The following is a 10,073-nucleotide window of genomic DNA, read 5'->3' as shown; positions in this document are numbered from 1 at the left end:
CCACTGTTGTGATCCCCCACTATCCCAATCCCCAGTTCCGGATTTCCCCCATTATCCCCATCCCCTATTTTTGGGGTCCCCATTTTGGGCTCCCCATTATCCAGATCCCCCATTCCAGATCTCCCCCCATTACCTCCACCCCCCACTATCCCAATCCCCAATCCCGGATTTCCCCCGTTATCCTGATCCCCCATTTTTGGGGTTCCCATTATCCAGATCCCCCATTCTGGATCTCCCCCATTATCGCCATCCCCCATTATTCCGATCCCCCATTTTTGGGCTCCCCATTTTCCCTTCCCCATCCCCGCCCTCTCCGGTTCCTCCATTCCGTTATCTCCATCCTCCTCCTCCTCCTCCCTTCCTCTCCCTCCTCCCCCATTTCCCATTCCCAGACCCTCCCCTTCCCCTCTAAACCCTCCCCTTTTTATTTTCCCTCTGCCCCATAAACCCTCCCCTTTTTTCCCAAACCCTCCCCCTTTTTTCTTTTTTTTCCTTTTTTCTCCTCCTTCTCCCCCTTTTTTTCTCAAACCCTCCCCTTTTTTTTTTCCTTTTTTCCCAAACCCTCCCCCTTTTTTCCCCTCCCTCTCCCCCTTTTTTCCCCAAACCCTCCCCTTTTTTTTCCCTTTTTTTTTCCTTTTTTTCCCTTTTTTCCCAGACCCTCCCCCTTGTTTCCCTTTTTTTTCCCAAACCCTCCCCCTTTTTTTTCCCTCTCCCTCTAAAGCCTCCCCTTTTTTTCCCTCCCTTTCCCCCTTCCCCTATTAAACCCTCCCCCTTTTTTCTCAAACCCTCCCCCTTTTTTTCCTTTTTTTTTCCTTTTTTTCCTTTTTTTTTATTTTTTTTCCTTTTTTTCTTTTTTTTCCTTTTTTTTCCTTTTTTTCCTTTTTTTCCTTTTTTTTTCCTTTTTTTCCTTTTTTTTCCTTTTTTTTCTTTTTTTTTCCTTTTTTTTCCTTCTTTTTTTCCTTTTTTCCCCCCAACTCCTCCCCCTTTTTTCCCTTTATTTTCTCAAACCCTCCCCTTTTTTTTTTTTTTCCCAACCCCTCCCCTTTTTTCCCAAACCCTCCCCCTTTTTTTTCCCTTTTTTCCCTTTTTTCTCCTTTTTTTCCCCCAACTCCTCCCCCTTTTTTTTTTCATTTTTTCCCAAACCCTCCCCCTTTTTTTTCTTTTTTTTCCTTTCTTTTCCTTTTTTTTTCCTTTTTTTTTCCTTTTTCTCCCAAACCCCTCCCCCTTTTTTTCCCTTTTTTTCCTTTTTTTTCCCTTTTTTTCTTCTTTTTTTTCCCTTTTCTCCCAAACCCCTCCCCTTTTTTTTTCCTTTTTTCCCAAACCCTCCCCCTTTTTTCCCCTTTTTTTTCTCCTTTTTTCCCCCAACTCCTCCCCCTTTTTTTCATTTTTTTCTCAAACCCTCCCCTTTTTTTCCCCTTTTTTTTTCCTTTTTTTCCCAAACCCTCCCCTTTTTTCCCAAACCCTCCCCCTTTTTTTTTTTCCTTTTTTTTCCCAATCCCTCCCCCTTTTTTTTCTCCTTTTTTCCCCAACTCCTCCCCCTTTTTTTTTCATTTTTTTCCCCTTTTTCAGCCCCCACACCATGAGCTGTTCGGGCGGGCGGAGCCGCGCCCCGGATCCTCCATCCCCACCAACCCCATCCCCAACATCCTCCTGCATCCCCTCCATCCCCTCTGAGCCCTCCCCTTTTCTCCCAGACCCTCCCCCTTTTTATCCCAAGCCCTCCCCTTTTTTTTCCTTTTTTTTCTCCTTTTTTTTCCTTTTTTTTCTCCTTTTTTTTCCTTTTTTTTTTTTTTTTCTCAAACCCTCCCCCCTTTTTTTTTCCCTTTTTTTCTTTTTTCCTTTTTTTCTTTTTTTTCTTTTTTTTTTCCTTTTTTTCCCAAACCCTCCCCCATTTTCCCCTCCCTCTCCCCCCTTTTTTCCCCAAACCCTCCCCTTTTTTTTCCCAAACCCTCTAAACCCTCCCCCTTTTTTTTCCTCCTTTTTTTCCTTTTTTTTTCTTTTTCTTTCCCTTTTTTCCTTTTTTTCCTTTTTTCTCCCAAACCCCTCCACCTTTTTTTTTCTTTTTTTCCCAAACCCTCCCCCTTTTTTTTCTCCTTTTTCTTTTTTTTTCTTTTTTTTCCCTTTTTCTCCCAAACCCCTCCCCTTTTTTTTCCTTTTTTTTTCCCTTTTTCTCCCAAACCCCTCCCCTTTTTTTCCCTTTTTTTTTTCCTTTTTTTCCCAATCCCTCCCCCTTTTTTTTTTCCTCTCTCCCTCTAAACCCTCCCTTTTTTTTTCATTTTTTTCCCTTTTTTCAGCCCCCACACCATGAGCTGTTCGGGCGGGCGGAGCCGCGCCCCGGATCCTCCCGAATCCCCAGCACCAAACCCCAACTCGTCCATCTCCTCCCTCCCGGAGTCAGAAATGCCGGCCACAGAGAAAGACCTGGCCGAGGACGCGCCCTGGAAAAGAATCCAACAAAACACCTTCACCCGCTGGTGCAACGAACATTTAAAATGCGTCCAGAAAAGGGTCGGGAACCTCCAAACCGATCTGGGGGACGGGTTGAGGCTCATCGCCCTCCTGGAGGTTTTGAGCCAAAAACAAATGGGCCGAAAATACAACGCGCGTCCCACGTTCCGCCAAATGCAGCTGGAAAATGTCTCGGTGGCTTTGGAGTTCCTGGAGAGGGAGAATATCAAGTTGGTGTCTATAGGTGAGGGCGGGAAAATGGGGGTTTTTGGGGTTTTTTTGGGGGGTTTTGGGGTTTTTTTTTGGGGATTTTTTGGAGATTTTTAAGGGTTTTTTTTGGGGGGGTTTTTGGGGATTTTTTGGGATTTTTTTGGGATTTTTTTAGGATTTTTTTGGGGTTAAAAGGGGGGGTTTTTTTGGGGGGGGTTTTGGGGATTTTTGGGGATTTTTGGGGTTTTTGGGGTTTTTTTTGGGATTTTTTGGAGTTAAAAGGGGGTTTTTGGGGATTTTTTGGGATTTTTTTGGGATTTTTTTAGGATTTTTTTGGGGTTAAAAGGGGTTTTTTTTGGGGGGGGGTTTGGGGATTTTTGGGGTTTTTTGGGGTTTTTGGGGTTTTTTTGGGATTTTTTGGGGTTAAAATGGGGTAAAATGGGGTTTTTGGGGATTTTTTGGGATTTTTTTGGGGTTTTTTTTAGGATTTTTTGGGGGTTAAAAGGGGTTTTTTTTGGGGGGGGGTTGGGGATTTTAGGGGATTTTAGGGGATTTTTGGGTTTTTTTTGGGATTTTTTGGAGATTTTTAAGGGGTTTTTTGGGGTTTTTGGGGATTTTTTGGAGTTAAAAGGGTTTTTTTTTTTGAGGATTTTTTGGGGTTAAAAGGGGTTTTTTTGGGATTTTTTAAGGGTTTTTTTGGGGGATTTTTTGAGGATTTTTGGGGGTTAAAAGGGGTTTTTTTGGGGAGTTTAAAGGGGTTTTTTTGGGGGGTTAAAAGGGGTTTTTGGGGATTTTTTTTTGGGATTTTTTGAGGATTTTTTGAGGATTTTTTGGAGTTAAAAGGGTTTTTTTTGGGGGGGAGGTTTTAGGGGTTTTTGGGGATTTTTGGAGATTTTTGGGGGATTTTTTGGGATTTTGGGTTTTTTTGGGGGGTTAAAAGGGTTTTTTGGGGGGGGGTTTAGGGTTTTTTTGAGATTTTTTTGGGGTTTTTTGGAGATTTTTTTGGGGGGGATTTTTGGGATTTTGGGGGATTTTTGGGGGTTAAAAGGGGTTTTTTGGGGATTTTTTGGGGATTTTTTGGGATTTTGGGATTTTTTGGGGGTTTTTTTGAGATTTTTTGGGGTTTTTTGGGGTTAAAAGGGGTTTTTTGGGGGAATTTTTGGGGTTTTTTGGAGATTTTCTGGGGGGGATTTTTTGGGATTTTGGGGGATTTTTTGGGGTTAAAAGGGTTTTTTTGGGTTTTTTTGTGGGGGTTTGAAGGGGTTTTTTGGGGGGACCTTTTGGGGGATTTTGGGGGATTTTTGGAGATTTTTTTGGGGGATTTTTGGGGATTTTTTGGGGGGATTTTTTTGGGGGATTTTTTGGGGGTTTGAAGGGGGTTAAAGGGGTTTTTAAGGGGTTTTGGGGGGATGGGAGGGGGTTTAGGGGGTGGGAGGTGGAGTTTTGGGGGGGAAAAAATGAGATTTAAAGTGGTTTGAAGGCTGGAAATGGTTCAGAAAAGGCTCAGAAAAGGGTCAGAATTTGAGGAGGGGGCGTGAGACCCCCACCCCAAAAAATATAAAAGTTTTAGGGGGTGGGAAGTTGTGGAAAAGTTGAATTTTTGGAGGAAAAAAATGAGATTTAAAGTGGTTTTTGTTGGTGAAAAAAAGGCTGAAAATGGGTCAAAAATGATTCAAAAAATGACTCAGAATTTGGGGAGGGGGCGTGAAACCCCCACCCCCAAAATGAAAAGTTTTAAGGGGTAGAAAAGTTGAATTTTTGGATGAAAAATGAGATTTAAAGTGGTTTTTTTTTAGTGAGAAAAAGTTGGAAATGGTTTGGAATTTGGGGAGGGGGCGTGAGACCCCCCACCCTTAAAATTTTGGGGGAAAAATGGGATTAAAGTGGTGAAAAATGGGTGAAAATTTTTAAAAAATTCAAATTTTTCGTTTTTTTTTGGAGTAAAAGGAATTTGGGGTAAAAAAATTTGGGTTTTTTGGGATTTTTTGGGGGTTTTTGGGATTTTTGGGGTTTTTATTTTGGGTATTTTGGGGTTTTTTGGGGTTTTTGGGGTGAAAAAAGTGGATTTTGAGCGAAAATTTTTGAAATTGGGGAGGGGGAGTGTGACCACCCACCCAAAAAAATAATTAAAAAAAATTTAAAATTAAAATATTTTGAGGCCTTGAGGAAAAATCAGGGAAAAAAAATGGATTTTTTTAGGGAGAAAATGAGGTTGAAATTTGATTTTTTTTTTTTTGGTGAAAAAAGGTTTTTAATTTAAAATTTTGGGAAATTGGGGAGGGGTCGTGCGACCACCCCCCCCCAAGAAAAAAAAATAAATCGAAAAAAAAAAAGGAGTTTTTGGGGTGGAGCCACAAGAGAAGTTCCGGAAAGGAAAAATGGGAGAAATTCGTGTTTTTTAGGGGAAAAAAAATACAAAAAAAAAGGTTTAAAGGAGTTAAAAAATTGGGGGTTTTTGGGGTTTTTTTTTGGGGTTTTTTTGGGGTTTTTATTAGGGTTTATTTTGGGGTTTTAAAGGGATTTTTTGGGGTTTTTTTGGGTTTTTTGGGGGGTTTTTTTAGGGTTTATTTTGGAGTTTTAAGGGGATTTTTTTGGGGTTTTTTTGGGTTTTTTTTAGGGTTTATTTTGGGGTTTTAAAGGGATTTTTTGGGGTTTTTTTGGGTTTTTTTTGGGGGTTTTTTTAGGGTTTATTTTGGGGTTTTCAGGGGATTTTTTGGGGGTCTCAGGAGGTTTTTTTTGGGTTATTTTGGGGTTTTTTTTGGGATTATTTTGGGGGGTTTTTAAGGTTTTTTTTGAGGGTCCTGGAGGGTTTTTTGGAGGTTTTTTTTTGGGTTATTTTGAGGGTTTTTTTGGGTTATTTTGGGTTATTTTGTGAGATTTTTTGGGTTTTTTTTGGGGGGGTCTCAGGGTTTTTTTCGGATTTTTTTTCGGGTTTTTTTGGGTTTATTTTGGAGTTTTAAGGGGGAATTTTTTGGGGGTTTTTTTTTGGGTTTTTTTGGGGGGGTCTCAGGGTTTTTTTGGGGATTTTTTGGGGGTTTTTTTGATTTTTTTTTGGGTTTTTTTGGGAGCTTTTTAAAGGTTTTTGGGGGGTTTTATGTTTTATTTTTTGGGGGTTTTTTTGGGGGTCTCAGGAGTTTTTTGGGGGATTTTTTGGAGGATCTCAGAGGTTTTTTGGGGGTTATTTTGGGGGTTATTTTGGTTTTTTTTTGGTTTTTTGGGGGTTTTTTTTGGGTTATTTTGGGGGGTTTTTTGGGGTTTTTTTGGGGGGTCTCAGGAGTTTTTTTGGGGTTTTTTTGAGGGTTTTTGGGGTTGTTTTGGGGCTTTTATTAAGTTTTTTTGGGTGTTTTTTGGGGCTTTTTTAAGGTATTTTGGGGTTTTTTTAAAGTTTTTTTTTTGGGTTTTTTTGGGGGGTCTCAGGAGTTTTTTGGGGTTTTTGGGGTTTTTTTTGGAGGGTCTCAGAGGTTTTTTGGGGGTTGTTTTGGGGTTTTTTTGGGGTTTTTTGGGGGGTTTTTTTGGGTTATTTTGGGGGGTTTTTTGGGTTTTTTTTGGGGGGTCTCAGGAGTTTTTTTGGGGTTTTTTTGAGGTTTTTTGGGGTTGTTTTGGGGCTTTTTAAAAGTTTTTTTGGGGCTTTTTTAAGGTATTTTGGGTTTTTTTTGAAGTTTTTATTTTTTTGGGTTTTTTGGGGGGTCTCAGGGTTATTTTTGGGTTTTTTGGGGGGGGTTTGGGGGGTCTCAGGGTTATTTTTGGGTTTTTTTGGGGGGGGTTTTGGGGGGTCTCAGGGTTATTTTTGGGTTTTTTTTGGGGGGGTTTGGGGGGTCTCAGGGTTATTTTTGGGTTTTTTGGGGGGGGTTTGGGGGGTCTCAGGGTTATTTTTGGGTTTTTTTGGGGGGGGTTTTGGGGGGTCTCAGGGTTATTTTTGGGTTTTTTTTGGGGGGGTTTGGGGGGTCTCAGGGTTATTTTTGGGTTTTTTGGGGGGGGTTTGGGGGGGTCTCAGGGTTATTTTTGGGGTTTTTTGGTTTTTTTTGGAGGGTCTCAGAGGTTTTTTGGGGGTGGGCGTGGCCAAAGTGGGCGTGGCCAAAGTGGGCGTGGCCTCCGCAGTGACCGACCCTTATAAGGCCAAAAAATGCTGGAGCGGAGGGGGCGGGGCTTGAGCCCCTCCCCACCCCCCCGGCCACGCCCATTTCCCCTCCCCCACCCCCCCAAATCCAGGGGCGGGGGCGGGAACGGCCCCTCCCCCTCCCCAAAAATAAAACCCGCTCAAAAGGGGGAGGGGAGACCCCAAAAGGGGGTTTGGGGTGAAAAAAACACCAAAAGGGACCCCAAAAATGGGGGAGGGGATGAGAGAAGCAAAAATCCTAAAAGGGACCTAAAAAACCCCAAAAGGGACCCAAAAAAACCCAAAAGGGACCCAAAAAAACCCCAAAAGGGACCCCAAAACCCTTAAAAGGGACCCAAAATCAATAACAGGAACTGGGAAGTGACTCCGAGACCCCAAAAACCCCAAAAGGGACCCCAAAATTAATAACAGGGCCTGGGAACGTTCCCTGACACCCCAAAAAAACCCCAAAAAGGGCTTTGGGGCCACACCCAGAGACCCCAAAAACCGCCTGTCGAGAGGGGCGGGGCCACGCCCCGAAACCCAAAAACCCCAAAACCCCAAAAACCCCAAAAACAGGAAGTGAGAGCCCAAAAAAGCTGCTGGGGGAAGGGGACACGCCCAGACACCCCAAAACCGCAGTGGGGCCGCGCAAAGGACCCCAAAAAAGTGTTTTTAGGATGTGCCTGGGACCCCAAAAACTGTTAATGGGGATTTGGGGACACACCCAGGACCCCAAAAACTTCATGGGACCCCAAAACTGTTTTGGGGACACGCCCAGGACCCCAAAAACTGTTTTTAGGACAGGCCTGGGACCCCAAATGTGTTTTTGGGACATTCCTGGGACCCCAAAATGGTTTTTGGGGATTTGGGGACACGCCCAGAGACCCCAAAAACTGTTCCTGGGACCCCAAAAGTGGTTTAGGGACATTCCTGGGACCCCAAAAACTGTTCCTGGGACCCCAAAGATTTTTTTGGGGATTTGAGGACACTCCCTGAGACCCCAAAAGTATTTTTGGGACATGTCCAGACACCCAAAAACTGTTAATGGGGATTTGGGGACACACCTGAGACCCCAAAAGTGGTTTTTGGGACGTTCCTGGGACCCCAAAAACTGTTCCTGGGGATTTGGGGACACACCCAGGACTCCAAAAACTGTTCCTGGGAACTTGGTGTCCCCCAGGGTGTCGTTGGGTGTCCTCAGGTGTCCCCAGGGTGTCCTCAGATGTCCCCAAGTGTCCCCAAGTGTTCTCAGGGTGTCCCCAGGTGTCCCAGGGTGTCCCCAAGTGTCCCCAGGGGTCCCCAAGTGTCCCAGGGGTGTCCTCGGGTGTCCTCAGGTGTCCCCAGAGTATCCCCAAATGTCCCCAAGTGTCCCCAGGTGTCCCCAGATGTTCCCAGGGTGTCCCCAAGTGTCCCCAGGATGTCCTCAGGTGTCCCCTGGGTGTCTCCAGGTGTCCCCAAGTGTCCCCAGGATGTCCTCAGGTGTCCTCTGGGTGTCTCCAGGTGTCCCCAGGTGTCCCCAAATGTCCCCAGGGTGTCCTCAAGTGTCTCAGGGTGTCCCGGAGTGTCCTCAGGTGTCCCCAGGGTGTCCTCAAGTGTCTCAGGGTGTCCCGGAGTGTCCTCAGGTGTCCCCAGGTGTCCCCAGGGTGTCCCCAGGTGTCCCCAGAGTATCCCCAAGTGTCCCCAAGTGTCCCCAGGTGTCCCCAGAGTGTCCCCAGGGTGTCCCCAAATGTCCCCAGGGTGTCCTCAAGTGTCTCAGGGTGTCCCGGAGTGTCCCCAGGGTGTCCTCAAGTGTCTCAGGGTGTCCCCAAGTGTCCCCAGGTGTCCCCAGGTGTCCCCAGGTGTCCCCAGGTGTCCCCACTGTCCCCTGATGTCCCCACAGACAGCAAGGCCATCGTGGACGGGAACCTGGGGCTGATCCTGATCCTGATCCCGCCCCAGTGTCCCCAATACCCCAAACACCCCCAATGTCCCCAATGTCCCCAATATCCCAAACACCCCCAATATCCCCTCTGTCCCCAATGTCTCTAATGTCCCCAATGTCCCCTGATGTTCTCAGTGACTCTAATGTCCCCACTGTCCCCTGCTGTCCCCACAGACAGCAAGGCCATCGTGGACGGGAACCTGGGGCTGATCCTGGGGCTGATCTGGACCCTGATCCTGCACTGTTCCCTCCTGAGTGTCCCCAGTGTCCCCAATGCCTCAATGTCCCCTGATGTCCCCTAATGTCCCCTAATGTCCCCGTGTCCCCACAGACAGCAAGGCCATCGTGGACGGGAACCTGAAGCTGATCCTGGGGCTGATCTGGACCCTGATCCTGCACTACTCCATCTCCATGCCCATGTGGGACGAGGAGGACGAGGAGGAGGCCAAACGCCAGACCCCGAAACAGCGGCTGCTGGGCTGGATCCAGAACCGCCTGCCCCAGCTGCCCATCACCAACTTCAGCAAGGACTGGCAGAGCGGCCGCGCCCTGGGGGCCCTGGTGGACAGCTGTGCCCCTGGTGAGGGACATTGGGGACACTGGGGACACTGGGGACAGTGGGGACAGTGGGGACACTGGGGACATTGGGGACATTGGGGACATTGGGGACACTGAGAGCTCTGAGGATATTTGGGGTATTGGGGTCAATGGGGTCACTGCCCATCACCAACTTCAGCAAGGACTGGCAGAGCGGCCGCGCCCTGGGGGCCCTGGTGGACAGCTGTGCCCCTGGTGGGGACACTGGGGACATTGGGGACACTGGGGACACTGGGGACACTGAGGGCACTGGGGACACTGGGGACACTGGGGACACTGAGGGCACTGGGGACACTGGGATGGGCTCTGGTGACTCTGGGGACACTGGGGGCACTGGGGACACTGGGGACACTGGGATGGGCTCTGGGGACACTTGGGGACATCAGTGACGTGTCCCTGTCCCCAGGGCTGTGCCCCGACTGGGACTCTGAGGACACTGGGGACACTGGGGGCACTGGGGACACTGGGATGGGCTCTGGTGACCGTGGTGACCCCAGTGATGTGTCCCTGTCCCCAGGGCTGTGCCCTGACTGGGACTCTGGGGGCACTGGGGACACTGGGATGGGCTCTGGGGACACTTGGGGACATCAGTGACGTGTCCCTGTCCCCAGGGCTGTGCCCCGACTGGGACTCGTGGGACCCGAGCCGGGGCGTGGACAACGCCCGCGAGGCCATGCAGCAGGCGGACGAGTGGCTGGGCATCCCACAGGTGACACGGGGACACGGGCATTGTCATTGTCACTGTCACTGCCATCGTGTCTGTCATTGTCACTGTCACTGTCATTGTCACTGTCCTGT

General features: G+C 47.3%; 1 protein-coding gene across 1 annotated transcript in view; it reads left to right on the top strand.

Moving 5' to 3' along the window:
* Positions 1-353: 353 nt before the first annotated feature.
* Positions 354-10,073, top strand: part of FLNA (filamin A) — a 105,388-nt gene continuing 95,668 nt past the window's right edge. Inside the window, exons 1-3 of the mRNA XM_083881370.1 lie at positions 354-2,692; positions 9,010-9,258; positions 9,887-9,984. Of these exons, the coding sequence (XP_083737496.1) occupies positions 2,305-2,692; positions 9,010-9,258; positions 9,887-9,984 (735 nt within the window). The 5' untranslated portion in view covers positions 354-2,304. The remainder of the gene's footprint in view (positions 2,693-9,009; positions 9,259-9,886; positions 9,985-10,073) is intronic.

This window comes from Zosterops lateralis, assembly GCF_965231275.1.
Source record: "Zosterops lateralis genome assembly, chromosome: 33".
Taxonomy (NCBI): Eukaryota; Metazoa; Chordata; class Aves; order Passeriformes; family Zosteropidae; genus Zosterops; species Zosterops lateralis.
The sequence above is the reverse complement of the archived record's forward strand: the minus strand, read 5'-3'. Positions and strand labels throughout refer to the sequence as shown.